Source organism: Dermochelys coriacea, chromosome 11 (genome assembly GCF_009764565.3).
Source record: "Dermochelys coriacea isolate rDerCor1 chromosome 11, rDerCor1.pri.v4, whole genome shotgun sequence".
In the NCBI taxonomy this organism is placed as follows: domain Eukaryota; kingdom Metazoa; phylum Chordata; order Testudines; family Dermochelyidae; genus Dermochelys; species Dermochelys coriacea.
Genome location: NC_050078.2, coordinates 48,603,951 through 48,628,467, shown reverse-complemented (window position 1 = coordinate 48,628,467; position 24,517 = coordinate 48,603,951). Strand labels below are relative to the sequence as shown.

Genomic DNA, 24,517 nt, shown 5'->3' with positions numbered 1-24,517 from the left:
TACAAGCTACAAGCTGGAGGCCAATGTGAAGTGCATTGTCATTTGCAACAGTGAAAGACTCAGCAGTTGAAAAAGTGAAGAACTCTCTCACCGCATTCAGAAAATGTACACAGTTGATGAATGAATGATGCAAATGGATGTCTAGTATTAAGTCACTGCATACGTTATCTTGATGTCAGTGGTAGGCCAGTAGATGAATTTCTAGATGTTCAGTTTATAAAAGACACATTGGCTACATCTCTGACAACCTGCATTTTAGAAGAGTTTAATGCTTGTAAATTGAACTTGAAAGAGATGGCTGCTTGTGCATTTGAAGGAGCTGCAAACTTCTCTGGAAGACATAGTGGAGTATATGCTTTGCTTAGAGAAAAGTGTAACTCTGATCTCTTCTATACAACTGCAAAGGCTATCTATGCCAACTAGCACTAGTACGAGCTGCACAATCTTCAAAAGGCATTTAAAAAGCTATAAATGTATTGTCTTCATTATACTCTCTTTTCAGCAAGAGTCCAAAAGGACTGAACATCTTGTAAAATATAGAAGATACACTGGGACTGAAGTTCAAATTAGTCCAACCTGGGAAAACCCGCTAGCTTTCTCGTGAGTGATCCTTGGCTGTTGTCTTAAAATTACTGCAACCATTATTATTGGCGTTAGAAAGTATCTACTGAGATGGGATGGATCTAAGTAGTGAGGCTGTTGGACTACTTTTGCTACTAAGTTCAGAGAAGACAATCACCATTCTCTCATGTAAATCTACTGTTGAAACCACTTGGGTCACTAAACAATGCTCTCCAGGCATCTGCTACAACAGCAGTAGATCTTTGTCCAGCAATGGAATCTACACTTGGATCAATCAGAGAGATATCCACTGAAAACATACTGGAAGAAGCAAAGACTTCAGTTCAGAAGTTGATTAATTAAGGCAGTGGTTCTCAAACTAGGGCCGCTGCTTGTTCAAGGAAAGCTCCTGGTGGGCCTGGCCGGATTGTTTACCTGCCACCTTTGCAGGTTCGGCAGATTGCAGCTCCCACTGCGCGGTTCACCGCTCCAGGCCAATGGGGGCTGCAGGAAGGGCGGTCAGCACGTCCCTTGGCCCGTGCCGCTTCCCGCAGCCCCCACTGAGAATTGAGAAATTCATTAACAGCACAATTACAACAAGAGACCAAGAAAGGTGTAGATATAGTGCTTTATAGTAGGCTTCTGTAGCCAACTTTAATTTGTGTGATGATTTAAAAACATGAGTTAAATCTAATACAACGGTCGTGAAACATTTTTCAGTTTTTACTATGGTGCCATACAGCCCCCCTTCGCCCTAGTGGTCTCATCCCTCATTGGTCCTCCCTCCTCCCCCCAGTATTTTTGAACATCCTGGGGGCAACACTGGCGTGGAGGGAACGTTTAGCAATTTATTTCATGCGCACTTGAGAGTATTCTTTTCCCCTTAGGGCTACCATTGCGGGTACCCTAATGGCAGCCACCTCCGTCTGCAATTTAAACCTGTAAATCAGACCAGTGCAGCTGTGTGCTATGTAGATCCCTGTCTTTTACAGTCCTTCCCCCCGGGGCCCACAAAAAGTTAATCCGGCCCTGGAGGCGATTCAACAGATGCCCTGAAGCGGCGGGTCAGCGCCAGGCCCCTCGCCCGGAGCCCGTGGAGCGCTCGGCCGGACGGGGAGCGCGGGGCAGGACTCCGGCCAAGCGAGACCAGCCAATCCCGCCCTGCCCAGGCGGCCGCGTCTCCCAGCGGCGGCCACAGGGGGCGGCAGAGAGAGGCGCGTCATGTGATGCGGGGGCAGAGCCCGGCCTGGCTGTGGGCTGCGGGCAGAGCCGCCGCCGCCACGCCTAGCGGAGCCTGCGAGCGAGGCCGGGCGGAGGGGCGGCGCGGCGCGGCGCGGGGGCCGGCGGGCGATGGAGGCGCTGTGAGCGGGGCCGGGAGCGCGGGGCGGCGGCGCCAGCGCCAGCCGCAGCAGGAGGATGTCGCGCTCGGTGCTGCAGCCCAGTCAGCAGAAGCTGGCGGAGAAGCTGACCATCCTCAACGACCGGGGCATCGGCATGCTCACCCGGCTCTACAACATCAAGAAGGTGCGGGGGCCCCGCGGCGGGGGCGGGACGGCGCCGGGAGCCGGGCGGGACGGCGGGGGGAATCGCCGCCGCCGCCGCCGCCATCGCCGCGGCGATCGTTCCTGGGCCCTGGCGGCCTCCCTCCTGCGCCGGATCCGGCCGCCGCCGCCGCTCCTGCAGCGGGACCCTAGCGGCTCCGCCGCGGCCTAGCTGCGGGGCCCTGAGCGCAGCCGCTCCCCAGGGGAGCTCTCCGGTCCCCGCACAGGCTCGGCCCGCGGGGGCTGCGGGGTCGGGGCTTCCTGCGAGGGAAGCGGAGCCGCGATGGGAAAACTTCCCGTCTGGCGTCGGCCTCGGCGTTGGGGTGAGATCGCCGCGGGGAGGCGTCCCCGGGGCCGCCGCCCGGAGGGAGGCCGAGCAGACACAACTCTGGGGTCTAGGGGTGGGTGTTTCTCTCCCAGGAGGTGCAAAAGGGGGGGGGGGGGCAGGCTTGCGAGACCACCCACAATCCCCAGGGAAGCGGGCAGCGAGCCGCCCGCTCCATGAAACGAAATGACCGTCTCCCGTCTGACCACGGCGCTTCTTGGGAAGAGCCCGACAGGGTGTAAAGCAGGCATTTCCTCTCAGGGTTTTTTTTTTGCTTGTGAGTCATGACACCAGGGAGAGTAGGGGTCAGCTTCCCAGCCCCACCTTCCCGGCTACCTCAGAGAAAAGGTCTCATTAAAAGTAATCCACTTTAATCTCAACAAGTTTGAGGCAGATCAGGTAGTTGCTTAGAAAGATTGCGGCTGGTTTCAGTTGTAACGGATGTTTTGAGTTCTCCTTGCTGCTAAAAGGCTAGTAACAGCCTCCACTTCGGCTTTACTTTTATTAGAAAAAGAAAGAAAAGAAGGTAGTGCTTTTTTTATAAAGGAAAATGGTTCAGAGGTGCATGAAGTTTACATGCATTATGATTATTCATGTAGGGAAAAATGGCCACTCCCTTTTCAGAAAGGTTTCTCAAGTTTAGTGTACCTTGTTTAGTTTTGAAGCAAGATTTTTTGTTTATAGACTGTCTAGTGACCATTTTTAGTCAGCTATTGGACGCCTTGAGTTCTTATTGATTTATTCTCAACTATCTTAATTTCTTCAACAACGACATACTGACACTAGGTAGAACTTCAGGTTCTAATGAATCCAATTGAAAGGGTGAATTTTGGTTAATTAAGATTTTACTATGACTTCTATTTATTCTTCTTTATCTAATTAGTGTATTCTAGAAGGCATAGTTTGATTACATTTCATTTGATGATGGTTTTTTATATTAAGGGGATGTGCAGATGTGTGCAGGATTGAGGCCTTAAAGTCCCAAAGCTATTCTATGAGTTTGTAATTCTGCACACTCAGATTTTGCAGTCATTGTTTTAAAAATACGTCTGATTTGATACATGAAAAAAGAACCACAGATCACCCTGAAGGATGTAACTGGTATTGAATGACTGAACTGAGTGATTCCTGGTTAAACTATGAGCTGCAGCACACTTCTTGTCAGATAGCTTCTACATTGCAGGAAGCATTTTTACTTCAGAAGTTGTATTGAGTACATTAAAACTTAACAGTGGGCCACAGCGGCTTTCTAATAGTTTTGTAATGTGAAAATTTAAGGGCATATCTATGTGCAGACATATCAATTTTGCTGAAGCTGTTTTGTTGTTGTTGTTGTTTGTTGTTGTTTTTTAATTGATTTAGTTAGGCTGTGTTGGACATGTTTATTTAGGATTTATTTAGTTTGTCAATTTAGGAGTAGGTTTACACTGTATTAACTAAGTCAGTCTAAACAGGTGCGAAGTTCTTGTGCGGACAAGGCCTAAATATATATATTAGGTGCCCTTAGCTTGCAGTTTTGTATATTGGGAAGTGACAAGCATGTTTTCTGTTTCAATTTAATAGCAGTATAAATATAACAATATAAAGTTATCGTAAAACAGCGAAACCTTGTGTTCAGGGAAAATAACTTCAAGATACTTATTAAATCTATTTAATCTACTCTTCTATGAAGTCTAAAAGCTTGCAGGTATAGGTATACTGGCAAAAAAACCTCCTAGTGTAGACACAATTATACTGGCAATAATTTTTTGACGGTATATCTTATGCTGGTTTGGGAGTGAAATACATTAGACAGGTAACAGCACTTTTTGCTACTATAACTGCCTGTGTTATGTATATGGGCAAAAGCCTTGACTTATGTTGTCTTAAAAAAAAAAAAAATAACCTGAAACTGACACATCTATGCAGACAAAAGTGTTAGGGGTAGATCTAGCTTTAGTCACCAAAAGTGACTCACTGGAACAGGGTCTGCTTGGCCCTTTTGGGGTTATGGTGCTCGCCCTTCAGGCCTCTAAAGTTGTATCTGTTCCAGATGGCATGATGGTAAAAGTGCTTAACTTGTCCATTGTGTCCAAAATTCCCAGGGCTGATGCACTCTTAGGGAGGAGAGGACTCCAGTCATGCCTGCAGATAGCCCATGTCCAAATATTAGATGGTTTAGGAGGTGTATGTAGGTAGTTCATCTCTGTTGCATACTCCACTGCAAAGCTGGTAGAGTCCCAGATAGAAATCTGTGTGGGAGTTCATGTAGCTGCTTGTTTTGCTACTTTTTTTTTTTAAATTTGTATTTTAAACAGGATTCATCATTGTGATAACTGAATGGCAATGGCAACATGGTGTCTGAGTGAACTGTGGTGAGGAGGGGGGCTTCCGGCACAGAGCTGAAGAGTTGGGCTTCCATAGGGTTGGACCTAGAGTTTCCCATTAATCTTGGGCTTGAAGTGTGCATGCCCTGAGCTCTTTGTGACTGCAAACCTCTCCCCAAAGATGAGACTGTGTCTGAAAATTCAGCAAGTTTGAGCTTGGTTTCAGAGAACTCTGGAGGAGTAAAGAATCTTAGTGTTTTTAGTTTTGAAACTCCCTTTAAATATTCAAGAGGAGAATTGGGAACTCCAATAACTACAAGTTACTAGTCATTATGTGGTACTGCGGTTAAAGGAAATGGTTAAGATGGTTTTTATAAGAGGAAGTGATAGTAGATCAAGTGATAAGACTGAGAAATTGTTGTAATCATTGGTTAGAGAATAAGGATGTTCAAAAGATGGTTAAGAAGTTTCTTGCCTGTTTAAGTGCATGCATTAAACAAAATATTTGCTCCAAAGTAATTTTAGAAGTTTTCAGGAATGGTTAAAGATTGAGTTTGTACTTCATTTTTGCTTGTAAACATCTCAGTTTTTATGTCATTGAACTCCTTTTTTTTCCCCCTGCCTAAAATTGTTGATTGATCTTCAGTTCCTGTCTGCAGAAACTTCCTGCTGTTACATTGTTCTTTGAAATAGTAGTTTGGAATTCATTGAATTTAACTTTAGCTGATATTGTTTATCTTGAATAGCACAAACTTTAATAAATGAAGGAAGTCACAGGTTCTTCAGTGTTTTTAGAAGTAACACACAGTGTATGCTTTATGCAGAATTTGATTATCATTCATCTTTCATGCTAATGTTCTTATTTTTTTTTTAATACTGTGCATGAGTGAAAAGTTTAATGGATAACTTATCTTGAAATCTTAATGCTCTTAAATGCGTTTGCACAGAAGCACTGGTTGTGGGATCCACTACCCTATTTTTCTTCCCCTTCTCTGCTGCCAAGACACTGTGTCTGCTACTCTACTCCCTCCAATCTTGTGGCAGTGAAAGGATCCATCTTCCTCTGTTCATAGTTCTCTCCAGCAACAGAGTTAAACTAATGTGATTCTTGTTGGTTTTCCTACTGCCCACAGGATTCTGATTAGCAACAGTCATTTGGGGACAAAAATGAAATGAAGTAAGGAAGAGTACCCGGTGAATGGTTAACTTTCTCTATGGTGAGAGCACAGGGCATGGACAGTATGAAGAGTTGTTAGTAAAGTGGTGTATGTTGGAGTAAGACGCTGCTAGTGTGTTGCTAGTGGACCATCTGTTTTATGTCTAGTCTGTACCAGGAGTGGATTTCTGCAGTCGCAATTGTCTGCACAGTGGTCCCAACCCTTCTCGATATTGGAACCAATCTTAGTTCTGAATTGGATGTGCTGCCTCTACACTTTCTCTCTTCCCTTGTTCCTTCCCGTCATTTGAGCCTGGCTCTTTCCTCAGTTCCTCAAAGGATTATACTGGTGCTGCAGCTTTTCACACAGAACTTCCTTAGCTATTGTGCTTGTAGGTGAGTAACTTTTCTGTAGTACCATACACAGTTTAGTGCTCTCCCCCAAACTCTGTTCTACTGAAAAAGCACAAGTAAACACTTTCCTGCTTGTGACTTTGCTGCTCTTACCAGAGGCAAAGATAAACTGATTAGACCATAAATTTCTCTGTCAGTGCTCCTACATTTCTAGGTAGCAGTGACATGGGAACAATTCTTTTCGGTGGGGGTATTTCTTTTTAGAGACTTGAGTTGTCATTTTTTTAAGAGTGTGTGGTTGCCAAGTTGTATTTGCTACAAGATTTTATGGTGAATTTAAACACTTGGAATAGCTAACTGAACCAAGACCGGAATCTATGATGGAATCCAGTGTTGGTATTAAAGTTCTTGTGGTTTTAGAATAAATGATTTTAATGAGTGTCAGATCAACATACTATCAATAGAACAATTTAATATAAGTTAAGGTCACAGAATAATACTCCAAAAATAAGGACTCAGAAATCAGTGTTTTTAATATTTTAATTGCATTTGTTGTCATTGTGCTGTCAATATCCAATTCCAAAGTACAACGTTTGTCTGTGCACAGGATTTGCAAAATTCTTCTGAAGATGTTGTCAGAAGATGTATTTAATTAGAAGGAAAAATGGGCTCAGCATTAAAGGTCTTAACGTGACCTTGTAACTTTCCAAAATTAAACAGTTTTAAACAAGGCTTGGCATTTGGTATACAGAGACCTCATCCTGTTTGGTAACATGGCAAACCATTTAAAATCTCTTAAACCTTTTATTAAAGATACAGGAAAAGAAAAAAAAAACAGTTAAAGCATTTAAAATGTAAAGTATTAAACAGGGTTCTCATTTTAATGTCATCCTTTGTTCCCTTTACCTTAAGAGAGTTTTCAAGAAAGAAATCGCACTTGTTTGACAGCTAGATGGTATTGAAGAAGTAGTAGCTGTCCCTTTTGGGGAAAAGAGAAGTTAGTTGAGCTGAAATGGAGATGTGATTGCTGAAGTCTGATTCCACTTTCTAGGAGAAAAATGACAGAGCGACACAGAAGGGGAAAGAAAAAAGCAGCAAAGACATACAATGAAATTTCTGTCCCTGGTGTTACTTTCACTTGCAGCCTTGCTGCTGGAAAAACACAGGCACAGCACATGGTCTTCACCACCACTCTGAGACCTGGCAAAGTTTTACCAACATGGTGTGGTTAAGGCATTGCATTTAGCTGCCTTTCTGGTCACAGGCTTACATTAATGTTGCAAAATATACAGTCTTGGCTGGTATAAACACACACTCTATTAGATTGAAGAAAAAAGGAGAGAGATAGGAAAGAGATGAAATAAGGTAGGAAAGGAGAAGGACACATGGTGGGGTATACGTGACACAGACTCCCATTCCAGGTGGTGCTTGGGATTGAACTGATGGAAGTGGCAATGGGGAGACGTCATCAGGGTCCCTCTCTCTGGCCTCATCTGGTCAGGACATCTCTCAGGATCAGGGCAAAAAAGGTTTGGGGTTCCAGGAGATGGTGGAATGGCAGCCATGATGGTGAACCTTTCCTTCTTCCCCTTCTTTTGTCTTCAAGTCAGCCAGCGTTGCTGTAGCCAATTTTTCTCCAAAGTCTTTTATTTTAAGGACCCAAAAAGGGAGTGGTAGGTGAAATAGCCCAGTGGTTCTTTACCTTTACAGACTACTGTACCCCTTTCAGGAGTCTGATTTGTCTTGCGTACCCCAAGTGTCACCTCACTTAAAAACTTCTTGCATACAAAATCAGACACAAATATGCATAAGTGTCACAGCACACTATTACTGAAAGATTGTTCACGTTCTGATTGTTACCATATCATTCTAAAATAAATCAACTAGAATATAAATATTGTAATTACATTTCAATGTATAGTATATAGAGCTGTAAAAACAAGTAATTGTCTGACATTTCAGTTTGCACTGACTTTGCTAGTGCTTTTTATGTAGCCTGTTGTAAAACTAGGTAAATATCTAGATGAGTTTATGTACCCCCTGGAAGATGTATGCATACCCCTGATTGAGAAGCACTGGAATAGTCCATTCCCTCCTTGTTTTGGTCACCAATTAGACCCAATTTCCAGTACACCAATTTTGGCTCATTGAGTTCTGGTCCCACACTTCTCCTATGTACCAGGCATGATCTTAACTCAGTCCTCGAGTTAGATCAGTAGGCCTTCTTTTTTTAAGACTAATTTAGTCTTTGTCTTCGCTTTGCCCCTTTTCCCATCAACATTTGTTATAGGTTATTGTGACACTTTACAAACTTTAACCACTTTCCCAGTTAGACTCACAAGTGGAGTAAATTGTAGGCCTAATTATTACAACTGATAAATCATAGGAGTTGAAATTTTGTTATCAGCTTAACTTCTGTTAAATTTCCTTGTAGGCTGGTAGGGGCCATCTTGGAAGATAAAGTTAGATATGTAGTTTAGTGTACGAAACTAGCAGAACGGAATAGTATTAAAATTTGTTTACCTAATAGGAGTATTGAATGTGAAAAGCATAACCAAACTAAGCCTTAGGATCACCAAAGAACAAAGTGTTATACATATTAGTTCTGACTTAAGACTACTTTTAGCTTTCTAAACTGACAGCTTGGCTCCTGATCCCACAGTGAGCAGCATGCAGGTAAAGGGACATCCCATATAGAGCTTATTGTGAAATCAGAGCTTAAAGCCTTGTGTAGTAAATGACATCCTCCATTTTGAAATCTCAAAATCAGAGTTGTTAAAGCTTTGTTTTTTAATTATATGAGCAGATTTAGTACCACTTGTCAAATTTACAACACTTACTCATAAGTCAAGTGAGTGCTTTTTCACTTATTTAACTTTTGCCATAATTACAGGTACACATTCTTTCAGACGAGTAATATATGGCATATAAATGGTGCTGAAGGAAGAATAGTCTCTAAGAAGGAACACCATAGGGACAGTGGGTGAGGTTCTCATTTCTGCTCCAGCCCCTTTACACTTGATATAAGGCCAGAGTCCCTGAAATCCCCAGTTCTGGCTGGGGAAGGGTTTCAGTCGACACAGGTACTACAGAAGACAGCTGTAATACTGCCTTCAGATAATTCCTTCCCAACCCTTGGGCAGTGAGTGCCTTGTCTACAGTAAAGGGAAAAGTCTACCTAAGCTACATAGTTTGAGTTACGTGAATAGCCTAACTCAAATCGACGTAGCTTAGATCTACTTACCGCTTGGTCCACGCTACGCAACGTTGACTTCCCTTACTCTTTTTGATCAGGTGGAGTTCAGGAGTCAATGGAAGAGTGATGGGTGGCTGATTTAGTAGGTCTAAAGACCCGCTAAATCGACCACCGATGCATGATCGCCTCAGTGTTGATCCTCCGGTAAGTGTAGACAAACCCTCAGGCTGGGGGCATACCTGGGGTTGGGCCATAGCAAGCAGTGCTTTAGGATTCATTTGAGTATTCTGCATCAACTATGGGTTTTAGAAATATTGAGGAGAACTTTGAGATCCTGTTGTAACAAAACTGCAGATTGTTTGTTCATTTCCATACCCAGTTCATTATTCAGCCTGACATGTGATACTACAAAAGTGACTAATTTAAGTCACTATAAAGATAAGGTTATTTTAAAAGAATGTTCGGAGGACGATCAGGTGCAGCTGAAGAAGCTAGTGCGCCTTTTTTGATTTACACGTTAAATTGAAAATCATCCCAGAAGAGCTGGTCTGTGGTTTGCGAACGAAAGAGAAAGTTTTAACAGCCTTTTTGCTTCTCAGGCAGATCACAAGTCACTTAAATTAAGATGTTGAAATTTTGTGGCAATTTAAGCCCACTATTTTTTCTTCTCATTACCTGTCACACTGCCCTCTTACTTAATTAGTAGAATCAACCTTTTCTATTTGATCAGTTCTGATATTTACTAACATTACAACTTTTCAGAGCTAACCATATAAAATGTATTAGGTGTTGTGCTGTATTAGATTCAGAATTAAGTGTAAAGTGTCTGATTCTGTAGCCATTCTTGACACAAAAATGCCATTGATGTCAGTAGTTTTGCTTGGGAAACAAATGCTCTGTCTTGATCTAGTCCTAGAAGACATTAGGTTGGACTTCAGTTGCTGCATCAGAAATGACAGGTAGTAGATTTAATTTGTGTTCAGGAAATATTTTGACTAGTTGAACCTGTCTGCACTACAAATATGGCTGTCTGAGACTGTTAAACCATGAAAATTTGTCACATGAATGACACCTATCCTCGTTGCAAGGTCTTCAGTGACTTAAGGAAGTCCAAAGCTTTATCTTATGTACCTGATTCAGTTACAGAATGGAGGGGAGGGGTTTGGTCCATGCTAAAAATTTTAACTAGATGAAGGGGATAAAATGTATAACAGAGTCCCTTGGCATGGTTTCAGAGTAGCAGCCGTGTTAGTCTGTATTCGCAAAAAGAAAAGGAGGACTTGGGGCACCTTAGAGACTAACAAATTTAAATGCATCCGCTGAAGTGAGCTGTAGCTCACGAAAGCTTATGCTCAAATAAATTTGTTAGTCTCTAAGGTGCCACAAGTACTCCTTCCCTTGGCATGGTTGTATTTGTAGGTTAGGTGGTGGAACTTTTGATTGTACACAATTCAAATAACTCATGAAACTTCTGTGATACAGAATTAAGCATGTGCTATTGTAGGAGGAAGTTTGTCAAAACTCTTAAGAAGCATCAAAGCATTCAAAGCTTTACATGAGAAGTAATTTGTCCATATACTACAAGCTACTTTTCACAGCAACTTGTTTAGTTCTTGTATGAAAGCCCTCATTCACATCGACTTTTCAGTAAACAAGCCTGTTGATTAATAAACTGTAGACTTCCATACAGTATGGAAAATTTAACAGAATGAGTCAGCTGTGGCAGTCTTCACCAGAGATGTTAAGGCAATCACTTTTTAATCTTAAACTATTCCTTTATAGTGTAAAGAGTTTCTTTATATGTTGAACTTCCAGTATAGCTTTTCAATGGAATAGCTGTTTTTTCTCTCCTTCCTTAAGCTCTCCTGTTAAAGCCATTCCACTGTATAAATAAATTAAATATGCATTGGAGCAGGTGGACTGGATCTTGTCACCGACTTCCCAGCTGAATGCCCTACCCACTGGGCTTATAGGGTCATCACATTCTCTGATCCAGTGAATATTTATACAAAGTGGAAAAGCTTCAACAGGAGAGATTGAAACCGGCCCCAGAATACCTAGTAGTCCAGTGGGTAGAACGTCCTGAGAGGGGTGAGACACAAGTTTAAATACGTTCTTTCTATCAGGCCGAAGGGGGAATTGAACCTGGTTCTCTCATAATGGGTGAGTGCTCTAGTAGTTACCATGGGGATAAAAGTTACAGAGGGGATTCCACGACCATCTCCTCCTCTGGCATTTCTTACTAAAAATGTCTTTGGAGTCTAACTCCAGGAGAGAATTCGTGGCTGAGAATCCCAACCTGAGACAGGTGCTTCCCTCTGACCCAACCTTCAGCTCCTAACTCCCTTTGAGTAATGGGGTTTAGCCATACCCCTCTCCTTGGCATTTCCTATTGACTAGCTTAAGTGGCTTCCTGCTCAGCATGTTTGCTTTTGTGGATTTCTTTCTTAGGCACCTGTCTCTTCCCCCAGTGTTGTATTGGGAGCTTAGGAGTCTAGCTCAGGACTGCGGATTTCACTGGGTGACAGGATTCCTTTAAGTTAGGTATTGCAGCACTGAATGATGCAGCATCTAAATCTCTCTGTGGCTCTAGCCCTAAATTACTTAACTGATCAAAAGATAATTTTAGTTTTTTGGGGCTTCGTGTAATTAGGTTCAATAACAATATTTTCCTTTAAAATTGCATTCAGAAAGAAAAGCAAGAATGTTTTTTTGATGGCTTAATGTAGGAGTGAGAACATGCTATGCTTCTAAGCACGACCCTTTAGTTCAGGAACATTCACAGATGTGTAGGTTCTGTTGGAGAATAGAAGTATAACGAACATGAGTGTATACTGATGTAATTGCCAACTGTCTTCTGGCCAGCTGAAATTTGCACCTTCATTACTAATACAAAGGTTCTGTTTTGGGGATATTTCCCTTCTACATCATTTGGAGCAAGGGGAATGGGCTGGACTAACGTATCCGAAAGGAGGAGGGGGGGTAGTAGGGCAAAAAAGTGTTTCTAACGTGAAGAAACAACATAATAGTAATTTGCTATACCTTTCCTTTAATAAAAAGAAAAGGAGTACCCGTGGCACCTTAGAGACTAACAAATTTATTAGAGCATAAGCTTTCGTGAGCTACAGCTCACTTGATGAAGTGAGCTGTAGCTCACGAAAGCTTATGCTCTAATAAATTTGTTAGTCTCTAAGGTGCCACGGGTACTCCTTTTCTTTTTGCGAATACAGACTAACACGGCTGCTACTCTGAAACCTTTCCTTTAATTTATCCTCTATGCATTTATCTCCTTGTTCACTATTATGCATTTTCTCAAATTGCACTGGAATATTTCAAAACGCAGTATTTTTAATTGTAAAACGTTATTTGTTAGGGTGTCCCTAGAGCAGGAGTGGGGAAACTACGACCTGGGGGCCACATCCAGCCCTTCAGACGTTTTTCATCCGGCCTTCAAGCTCCTGCCAGGGAGCAGGGTCCGGGGCTTGCCCCGCTCTGGCGCTGTAGCCGGGCAATGGGGTTGGGAGTTGGCCCCACTCCGTGCATGCAGTGGCTCTGCCCAGCTCCCAGAAGTAGCAGCATGTCCCCCACTCTGTCTCCTACATGTAGGGGCAGCCGGGGTCTCTGCACGCTGCCCACGGCCCAAGCGCAGCCCCCACAACTCCTGTTGGCTGGGAACTGCAGGGGCAGCGCCTGTGGCCAGGGCAACGCGCAGAACAGCCTGGCCACACTTCCGCATAGGAGCTGGGGGGGACATGCTGCTGTTTCTAGGAGCTGCTTGAGGTAATCACTGGCCAGAGCCTGCCCCCCTCCTGGGCCCCAACCCCTTGCCCCAGCCATGATCATTCTCCCGCCCTCCAAACCCCTCGGTTCCAGGCTGGAGCACCATCCTACACCCCCAATCCCTCATCCCCAGCCTCACCCCCCTCCAACCCTCTGCCACAGCCCAGAGCCCTCTCCTGCACTCTGAACTCCTCATTTCTGGCCCCACTCCAGAGCCCGCACCCCTTCCCACACCTTAGCCCCCCAAATTTGTGATCATTCATGACCTGCCATACAATTTCCATACCCAGATGTGGCCCTTGGGCCAAAAAGTTTGCCCACCCCTGCCCTAAAGGCTCCAACCTAGATTGAGACTCTGTGCTAGAGACTGGACAAACATATATTAAGAATTGGGCTGTGCCCTAAGAAGCTTACATTTACAATCTAAATTAGCAAGGTGGGGAAGAGGGGGAGACAGATTCAGAGAGGGCAAGTGGCCTGCTCAGAGTAATGCAGCAGATCCAGAGATGCCAAGGATTGGCTGTCCTTAAGAGTGAGATTTACAGCCCCAAAGAGTGAGATTCAAGACCAAAGGGTGAGACTTTCCAGGTCGTGTGTTAGATGATTGCTTAAGACATGGACTCTCATCTTTGGTCACTGGTGACATCCAATAGTCCAGGTTTTCAGTCCAACCAGTATTTAATAGTTTGTTTAAAATGTACGCTGCTTAATATTGCATATGAAACACTTAAATGTACTAATTAGTATTAAATTAGGTTGGACTGTGTGGTGCGCCCACCTGCGGGGGGCTCTGGAGGAACACTGTGGGTGTGTGGCTGGGGCCTAGGTTAGCCCCATTGTGGGGTCGGGATGGAGCACCATGGAGCACGGCCCAGCTCCACTCCTGGCCCTGGCTGCCAGCCCAAGGTCCCAGCCTCAGCCCCCTTACCTTTGTCCACGTCCCCCTGCCTCCTGGAGCCGTGGCCCTGCTCCCAGCCTCGTCTCAGGAAGGGACGTGTGGACAGGGGCAAGGGGGGGCACGAGGTAAAAAGTTTGGGGACCACTTGTCTAGGGCATATGAAGATTCTATAAGTAGTGCAAACCAGTGGATTTTCATAAAAACAATTATTTGTTGAGTGGAATAAAAACCTGGATGGTTGGAGATTCCTGAGGACCAGAGTTTGGTTTAGACAGAGTCAGTGGACAGAACAAGAGAAATATTCAAAAATAAACTGTTTTTATCTAAACCTAACAAAGAAAACTTTTATCAATACAACAGTGTTTATTTTGCCTATCGCCTTGTCATCATCATCCATTTGAAAAACACTCTACAGTACAAATATTTGGTTTGTATATGATTGCTCATATTACATTTACAGCAAAACTTAAATAATCAGAATCCAAAATAAATGCAAAATAAACTAATTAAATTAAAATTAAATGACTGTCAAAATCAAATAATTAAATGGAAAAGAAATTAAAAAATCATTGCTTTTTATCCACCCTGGGACAAATTCATGGCCATTGTCCCAGCAGCAGGCAAAACTATTTTTTCCCTCAACTTCCATTTCTGTCCAGGGTTGTTTAGTATATGTATAGTGTAGTAATGTATAGCGTGTATCATCTAAAAATGAAATTTACATCTATCTCTGAGTTGTGACGAATATGTATTAAGGTTATAACAACCAACAAGAATGCGCTTTTATGTAGAAATCCATGATTAAATCGAGTTTTCTTGACTAGTGATTTAAATCAAATTGATTTAAATCAAATCCACCCTGATTTGTCCACTGTGATTTAAATTTTGAACTGTATTTTGCAGAACCTGCAAACTTTCAATCAAGTCCTGCTTGGTTTTTGGATGAACTCATATTTTTTTTTGACCATTGGGGGGGGTGTGCGCGAGTGCGCACACACACACACTTTGTAGCCTCCTGTCTCCTCTTGCAGCATATGGAACACAGGCTGGTAGTCTCCATGCTTACCACAGTACACAAGCTGCTTTCCAAGCTCCGAGGCCCCAGATGTATTCTCTCTTTCAGCACCTGGGTAAAAAATATTTTATATCTTTATATATTTACTCAAAATGAGTGAGATAATCTTAAGAGGGTGTGTGTGTGAGTTAACATGCTAATGAGCGAGTCTCCCACCCAGTGAGTGAGACTTGACATGGGTTCAGGTCAGCAGCATAAAACAGGAATAGACCATGTTTCCAATTCAGTACTCGATCCACTAGACTATGTTGCCATGTCTTAAAGACTGATGGTGTCTTGTATATGTGAGCTGCTTTGATTCTGTCTGATAATGACCTGATTGTGTGACCTGTATGGCCGCACACAGTAATTTGGTTGATCTTTTCAGTAGAGTAAAATAGGTTAGGTTTTGTTTTTTGCTGTAACTAAATTAACTCTTACTGTAATGGTGTAATTATACCAAACAAAAGAGCCTCTCTCTCTCTCTCTCTCTCTCTCTCTCTCTCTCTCTCTCCAAACATTGGAGTATTTTGCTTCACAATCAGTCGTGTTGGATTTTATTTCACCCTCTAGAAAGTACTTTTTAAAAATATAGCAGTTTCAACAACTTAAGAGTTCTAACAGACATTTCCTTGCAAATGTTGCTACCCAAATATTGCGGTATTGTCCTAGTGGATGTGAACCAGAAAGTGAAACTGCCTAGTTTGTTTTCCTTATCCAGACTGAGATATAATAATAAAAAGGAATCGAGTAGCATGGAGGTAAACTAAGTTCTTTGTTTAAAACTGTATAAGCTTTTCTTAACAAATAAGGAAACACATTTTAAAAATACTTGGCTTGCTGGTGTCTCTTTATTCACAAAATTAAACTCCATTTGACAATTTGTGCATATTTAGCACTTGTTCAGACTGTCTGACATCAAACTAAAATTATCTGCTTTTGCTTTTAAAGCACACATTAATTAGGAATGCAAATGTAACAACTGAAATCCTATGGTTCTTTGATATAATTTTTGACTATGTTCCAGAGTTGGTAGCGATGTTGTTTGATTATGGGGAAAAAACTTCATCTTAAGTGAGGACACAAACTGTGGCCAACTACCATCCTAGTATAGATTGCTGAGGAAACAAGTGCTGTAACGATGGATAAAAATCAATGATTTAAAGAAAAACTATTTTTTTATAAAATGCTTCTTGAGGAAAAAAACTGTCTAAAGATAGTTCTAATTAAGATACATTATAGCTCAAAGATACCTCAGCATGAAATAGGGATTATAAATACTAATTCTATAGTATGAGACAATATATTCATGTAATGTTTAAGAAAAGTTTTGTAAATGAGTTCCAATAGTTCATGGATTAAGGACCCAATCTTATGGGTTTCCAGGGGCTTCTGTATAGATTATTTAGGTTAATCTTTCTATCTACCCAATGGGACTTGGTGCTCAGTCTAGAAGATACCATCAGAGATGCTTAGTTTTGCAGTTCTCAAACTGGATTTGTGTCTCCAGAGATAGATAACATGCTTGTTAACAGCAAAAATGTTTTTTAATAAATAATATATTGAGGTGAGAAATAACAGACCTCAACCCTATTGTCCCTCTGCAAATTTGTGTACACAGAGTCAATCCCTTACCTCTCTAAAAGTGCAAAGTTTCAAAAAATTCTCCTCCTAATAAACCATGGCAAGTAAATCCTCCAAATATTAATGATTAGCCAGTGGAGTTGGAGATAGTTTACCTCCCAATGACTTCATAAATACCTGCTTCAATTACGTTTGGTAAATGAAATTACCAAACAATCAATCATTTTCTGATATAGCTGTAAAACTAATCTGAAAAGTTTTCAAAATAAATCACTTCAAAAATGTATAGTATGTACCTTCTAAAAATGAAATTTACATCTATCTCTGAGTTGCGAAGAATATGTATTAGGATTATAACAACCAACAAGAATGCACTTTTATGTAGAAATCCATTATTAAATCAAGTCTTCCTGGCTAGTGATTTAAATCATGATTTAAATCAAATCAACCCTTCTCTGAAACTTGATAGGAATCTAGTGTCTATATTATTTTAATGAGACTTTATTTCTAAAATAGGAATTCTATGTATTGGCCTTGATGCTTGTGTTGCATCATCTTTCCCAGTATAGTTATGTTACATCTGTCAAGTAGCATAGAAGAGAATTTGGAAATGACTTGCTTGAAGATTCCTTGAGCATAGTATTCCAGCTCTGAAGCAGCTGTAAGCCCATAGCTTCTGAATGATGTATTCAGTCGTATTATATTTTTTTCTTGATTTGATTTTTTGGAAGTGCTGAAAAGTCACCATTGCATTGCATTCTGTGGCCATAGATCAGAAATAAAAATACATAATTACATCAACCCACTTAGTTAAGAATGGGGCATCTGCATCTAGCCAGGTATCAAGCCTGAAGAGCAGTGGTTCTCAAACTTGTACTTTTGATCCCTTTCACATAGCAAGCCTCTGAGTGCAATCCCCCCCTTCATAAATTAAAAACACTTTTGAATATATTTAACACCATTATAAATGCTGGCTGCAAAGCAGGGTTTGGGGTGGAGGCTGACAGCTCGTGACTTCTCCATTGAATAACCTGATTGACCCCCTGAGGGGTCCTGACCCCCAATTTGAGAACCCTTGCTGAAGAGCATCTAAAGACACTGAATCTTTAAAAAGATCAAGTGCTTTTGATTTAATAGCAAAATGTTTAATTTTTATTGGACTCTACTCTCAGCACTATACAGTCAAATGGGTGATTGAAAAAATTTACATCCAACTTTTATTTGACTGGTATCTAAAAAATCTTCCTCTTCCTCTAAAATTGGTATTCACTTCCTCTTTACTTCAGTTGTTTTTCTCCCTCTCATAACCTTTCTTCTCTTGCTTTTGGTTTCCCTCTTTTGAGGGTTAAGGGGAGAATAGATGGCTGTGTGGTGTTTGTGGTTACCTTTAGGCAGACTAAACCTTACTCCTACTGAAATCTATTAATGTTGCTTCTTCAGTTCACCTAAGATGATTGCTAGAGCGCAAAGTGTCCTCAGACCGGGCATACGCTGTGCCATAGCGTCACTGGTTGCTGCAGTGGGGAAAAGAGGCGTTAAGTTTTTCTTAACACTGCACTTGTATTAGCCAACAAACAATACCCACCATTTACTTGGGCTTTTATTCTGAGTGCTGCTTTCATCATCCCTGTCTGTGCTCTTTTTACTACCCCATCCAGTTAATATTCCACTGTTACTTCTGCTATTGAGAGTAGCACTGGCCGGGGACATTAGCATAGGACTGCTCAGTTTCACTCTTTTTTTTTCCTGGGTAGTGGAGTGAATGTTCTGGGCACGAGCTGCATGGGTGCAGAACTTTGACAATTCTGGGAGTGTGACGAGGTCTAGTGTGGGAAGGGTACAGAAATGAAGTTGCATGTGGTGTCACACAAATGGATGGAAGATGTAGTTTGTGCAGTAGCGGCTGGCTTGGTAACCAAGCTTGGTTCCTTGCTCCATTTGCCAACAGGGGGTCTGGGAATTGTGCAGATACTTTGCTTTCACCCAGTGGAAGAGTGGTGGTCATTGTGTCGTCCTGTGAAAAACATTTCTGAATGAAAGAAGGAAGCGGCATTAGTAGATCAGTTACTGAACAATGACCATGATGCATGGGAGAAAGGAAGGAGAAGTATATAATAAAGGGAGAAAGATCCTGATGCTTTAAGCATTGACACACTCCTTTATTCTGGTGCACTGCATTTCCTTGAACGTGTGAACATTAGTCTTTGATTCGGTCTAAATAAAAGCTTCAGTTTTAGAAATATATGAATCCGAGATATTACAATATTGGTTACTTTTTATATCTTCTGGATGTATTGTTAAACAAAACTTGGCTTAATTGGTCATCTGTATCCGTATTCATCTTGCAGTTGATTCATCTCATTATCGATGAGAGTACTGGTCACCTAATCATATGGGTTAAAATAGGTAAATAAGTTCTGGAATGTTGAATTGGTGCTCTAATCTTGAAGACATTTCAGTTTTATGATAATTTGGGAAAAGTAGTCGGAAGTTTTGTGTTTTCAGGTCTCTTTCCCTGCAGGTTGAGGTCTCGCTGTAATGCTTCACATAGAACTCAGTTTTCAGTATGAAAGCTTAATGACTCAAACCTGTCTCGTATTAGAAGAAAATGGTACCTGTTCTCACTATAAGAGTAAGAAATAGTATATCTGAAAGTAGTGTTTAAATTAAAACTGACAGTAGTGAACTTGGTGCTAGTGGACGGTATTTGATGGAGCCCTATGTGTCACTTTAAGCTAATCTAGATGCATTGTGGAAGCCCACTTAAAGATTCCATATCTTTTGCCTGCTTTCATATGATCTTCTAAAATGTGGCTACTCTCCAAAAATCACTTGCTAAATCTGTGTAGTCCAATACTCTTCTAGTACAGTTTTTTTTTAATTGAAGCTTTGCATCTCTATTTTCTTTCAAGAAACTAAACTTGCTTCCTGTTCCTCCTGACTGAAACCAGGTCTTTGGGGATGCCTTAGTGGTGAGGACTTTGGAGCAAGAACCTGTGAAATGTAGAACAAGCCTTGAGTAACTTAAAGATAGCTTTACATCTTACATTACTGCTTGCTGGAACAGTGATGGGAGTAATAAGATATTCACCATGCTACCTCATCTAAGGACTCCAGCTCAGGGAGGCTGGTGAACCTGGGAATGCCCTGGTTAAGAACAATTTGTTCATGTGGACAGGAAAAGTCAGCGCTCCCTATAAGCTTCCTGAAAGCCCTAACTCTATGGGCTAGTGCATCTTCTGACTCAATACACAGTCCCCACAACTTGTGTGTGAGCTGCAGTATCAGTGGAGTTTACATACATGCTAACTTCAATGATATGTAGAGGCTGTCTAGGCTGAACTGTTGGCTGGTATCGATCCCTTCTTAGCCAATATTTCTGGCCAATGCATCTGCTGTTACTTTTCACCCAAAATAAGAGCTGCTTCCCCACCAGCCGGCCTAGAAATCTCTGATACCTCCCCTTTCCTTTCGGTGGGCTTCTGAGAAAGTGCTGCTGTTACAGCCACTAGATGGGCCCTCAGCCAGCTAAGTGTTGATGGACCTGCTGTTAGGCTGCTATGCAGCTGCCAAAGGAGTAGTCACATCAGCCAGTATCCTACCTCCAAATCAACTGCTGGGGCTCTTAGGTGGACATTCAGGTGGATCCCTGGAATATTGGAAAAGGTAGGTAAGGAATAAAAATCTTGTTACCCATAGAAGTGTTCAGCAAGCAAGTGGTTTAGTTGAAATGCTCTCAAAGCTGCTATGTTCTACCCTCTTCTGAACATCAGAGATTGTGTCTCATCCTCACCAAAGCACCCCATGTACCTCTCTTCACCCCATGAAAGTGAAGGCAAGCTTCTGGAAAGAAAATGTGGAAAACTTTTTGAAATTGAAGCCCTTTAAAAAAACTGTTGTTAGTCTTCAAAGGAATCACTCAGGTTTGAAAAGTTTTTTTTAGAGTATCTAACCACAGATTAAATATTGAAAATTCTAAACAAAATGTTTTCAAAAAATCTTACAATTCATATTTTGATGCTGAATCAACAAATAAATACTTGCTAGCAGGATTACAAAATGGTATTTACCCTCCTCTGCCTCAAGGTTCCAACAACAATTTTTTAAAGGCTAATGGTAAGATCCAAAGCCCATTGGTGTAAATGGGAGTTTTGACATTGACTTTAGGTGGGTTTTGGTTCAGGCACTAAATTATGTGATTAAGCTGCAGTGTATGCATAGGGAGAAATTTTGAGGTTACTTTCAGATTACAGCACTGAGTAAAAGGACTACATATTTTTTTCTACGGAATCTATTAAATTTAAAATTGATATTAGTATTGTGTATTTTATAACTTTGGATTGGAGATCTCAGTCGCTAGCTGAAGAAAAGGCTCTTAGCTCTGGACTGTGCTGGGGGGCGTGGGTTGACTTAAGATATGCAGCTTCAGCTATGCGAATAACGTAGCTGAAGTGGCGTATCTTAGGTCGACTTATCTGGCCGTGAGGACGGTTGCGAGTCGACCGCTGCCGCTCCCCCGTCGACTCCGCTTCCGCCTCTTGTGAGCTGGAGTTCCAGAGTCGACGGGGAGCGCGTTCGGGGATCGATCTGGTGGGTAGTGAAGACCTGCCCTTAGTCTCTGGCCCTCACTTCAGACAAAAAAAGAATATGAATGTGAAATGATTGAAAGTAGAACTCTATAAATTAAACTGAGATGGTTTTACATAGAGATGCATATGAACCCATGACAACCTCTCAGGTTTTGAATCCTAAATTTGAAAGCTTGAATTTTTTACTTTCTTGACTCTGTTGCCTACAGTAATACAATAGCTTTCATTTTTGAAAATGGAAAAATAACTTTAAAACTAAAGGATGTGTACAGTATGAACTGATTCTCTATATGCTTAAATAAATTTCAACTTGTAGTGCTTGCTTCTGAGACTATTGAAGCAAAAATTATTGTTCCTAATTAAAAATATGGGCATTCAATTTTTTAGTTTTATTGTAACTATTTTTTGAAGTATTGTAGAGAGTTAGAGGTGACAGTTTAAGAAAGGTTACTATTGTATTTGTTCTCCACAGGATAGCTAGCAGCTGTGGTGCTCAGGTGTAGATATATTGGCATAGTCTGTGGTTTTCCGGAAAGTCTGTTTGTAATATGAGCAGGAGTTTTAGAATTATACTATGACTTTTTTTTTTTTTACTCTTGGCTACCGTTTCTTTTTCAGGTATGTAAAATTCACTGACAGTCTTTCTCCTGTTTTTTATAGTTGCATGTGCGGTCTCTTGTTAATCCCACTCCCTTCCCAAACTTGGTTTGGAAAGAATATGTGGGAACTAAGGTGAAGCAACATGTATTGCACTCAGAACAATGTAATAGTTTGTGTGTATTTAGAATGGTAATCTAGTAGAAAGTATGTTAAATATAGCCATAACCTTAATTTGTTGAATATAGATAAGTGCATTAATTCATTTAAAAGTAATGATGCCAGAGTTTGAGAATATTTTGTTTATGTGTAATTTTTTCTCTCTTTGTTACAATGCTTTCCCAGCAAGGACAAGTTTGGAAGGTTTGCAAAGCTTTTCACCTTCCCTCTGCCCGCTTGCCTGCTTTCAGATCAGTCTCATACTTCATGACTTCTGCCTCTATAATCCACGACAACCATAGAAATCAATATAGAAACGTATTAAAATGAGCTATCATCCTAGGTCACTATCTTGTGTAGAAGCACATAGCATGTGATTTAGTTGCATGAGACACAGATGTTATATAAATCCCTATGGATTTATTAATATTAATATTAACTGTAAATATTTGAATGGAAGTACAGTTTGAGCACAATATTTTATCTTGTAGATAACACTCCTTTAATTACACTTCTCACACACTTAAACAGTACAGCATTACTCAGTGGTTTCTATCCAGTTTTTGTCACTGAAGTTTATAATAGTAAGTTTCTAAAGAAACATTCACTTAGGTTTGCAAGGATCACCATCATCTGATAAAGATCATTGATTAGTTGGTTGCCCAGAGAACTTTGTACTGCTGATGTGGCCAAATCAGTTACTTTAGAGTTAACATTTTTCACTTAAGAACCAGGTATTATATTTCTTACAATTGTTTGTTTGAAGTGCTGTTTTTAAAGTACAGCTGACAGCAGTACTGTAATTTTGCTTTGGGTCAAGGGAACAATTTAAAATTTAATTTACAATCAGAGTAGATTTAACATGCTCCTAACTATTAGAAATCGTCCTTTTCTTTAAATGAGGCAAATATTGGTAGATTAATTGCAGGAGGGAGAACTATCTTGCAGAATACAATGAAAGAGAAAAACTTAAATTCAGGTTTTTTCCTATTTTTCTTTACATAGGTTACACTAATCATTTAATATGCCCAGCACTCTCCTCTACAGATGATGATATGCTTGTATTTTCCAACAGTTTATTAGCTTCAGATGAATACAACCCTACCTCAAACCATGAATAGAAGTAAAATATCTTTTTCTTCTTTTAGGATTGAGCTTTTCCCCTCACTGCTGTTCTGCACTAACTGCTTTGAAACTTCCATGCATTTTTTTTCAGTAGAAGAGCATCTCTGTACTGTCTCCCATTGCATATTCCAGCTGTGACAATCCCTGTACTTTGCCTACTCATTTTATCACCTGCTCACTAAAACCCAATAAGTCTTTCTAGTTTCTGACTGCAGACTTGCTACAATTACTTAATTTTAGCAAGATGAATGAATGTATTTTTAGTTCATTTCCCCCCTTTTTTTTTGTAGGCATGTGGGGACCCCAAAGCAAAACCATCATATCTCATCGACAAAAACCTGGAATCTGCTGTCAAATTCATAGTCAGAAAGTTTCCAGCTGTAGAAACACGCAACAACAATGTAAGTAACCCAGATGACTATGTAAATATGCAATCTGCTTAAACCTTTTGCATTTGATGCATAACTCTGCTTTGTAGGGGTTTTACACATTCTTCTAAAGGACTTGTTGCTGACGACTATTGGAGACAGATTACCTCTCTAGATGGACTGTTGGTCCAGCTAGTGTGACAATGCCTTTGTTTGTCTAAGCAGGGAAAGACAAGAATATATTAACCTATATTTCTAGGTTTATTTTTTACTGCAATAGACTTGCCCTCCCTGCTTTAACTAGTGCGGCTGGCCCCAGGGACGGCCTGAGCAGTGGCCACCCCTTCCCCTCTTCCCCCCCCCCCAAAAAAAAAATTAGCCACTGATCCTTTTAGTAAAAATCATGGACAGGTCACTGGCCATGAATTTTTGTTTATTGCCTGTGAGCTGTCCGTGACTTTTACTAAAAGTACCCGGGACTAAATCAAGCCTTATTTATGAGAGAGGAGTGGCCAACAACTGAGACAACCAAGATAGAAGGGAGTTTTAACAATTTAGTTGCCCTGCACAGATACTCATGCTATATGTATATGGGGAGTCCCTGTGTGAATTAGAGATGCTTCAACAAACACAGTAGAAATCCCTATTGAGAGCAATCGCAGGAACCCCAGCTTTCTTCCAAAGGAAGTGTTCTTCCCCCTCCAAGCTTACATATAGTGAGCTTGCTGATACCAGGAAGTATATTTTAGATCCTGTACCAGCGTTGCTGAATTTAGCTTCTAATCTTTTAGAGAGACTTGTATATGATTGCTGTGATTTCTGTTAGGAGCGGAAAAATCTACACACATTGGTTGCTCTGTTATTGTTTAGAATTGTAAAGTCAAGGGGAAGATTTCTTTATATGCTTTTTTCTTTCCAAAAGTG

The 24,517-nt window shown here is 41.1% G+C and overlaps 1 protein-coding gene across 4 annotated transcripts in view; it reads left to right on the top strand.

Annotated features, from left to right (window-relative positions):
• The first annotated feature begins 1,802 nt into the window (after positions 1-1,802).
• The window catches only part of NCKAP1 (NCK associated protein 1), a 109,974-nt gene continuing 87,259 nt past the window's right edge, over positions 1,803-24,517 (top strand). For 2 of the 4 annotated variants that reach the window (XM_038421448.2, XM_038421447.2), the window contains exons 1-3: positions 1,822-2,085; positions 22,287-22,304; positions 23,516-23,626. In XM_038421448.2, the coding sequence (XP_038277376.1) occupies positions 1,978-2,085; positions 22,287-22,304; positions 23,516-23,626 (237 nt within the window). In that variant the 5' untranslated portion in view covers positions 1,822-1,977. Of the gene's footprint in view, positions 2,086-22,286; positions 22,305-23,515; positions 23,627-24,517 lie in introns of all 4 variants that reach the window. The other 2 variants (XM_038421449.2, XM_038421450.2) reach the window with 2 other exon arrangements.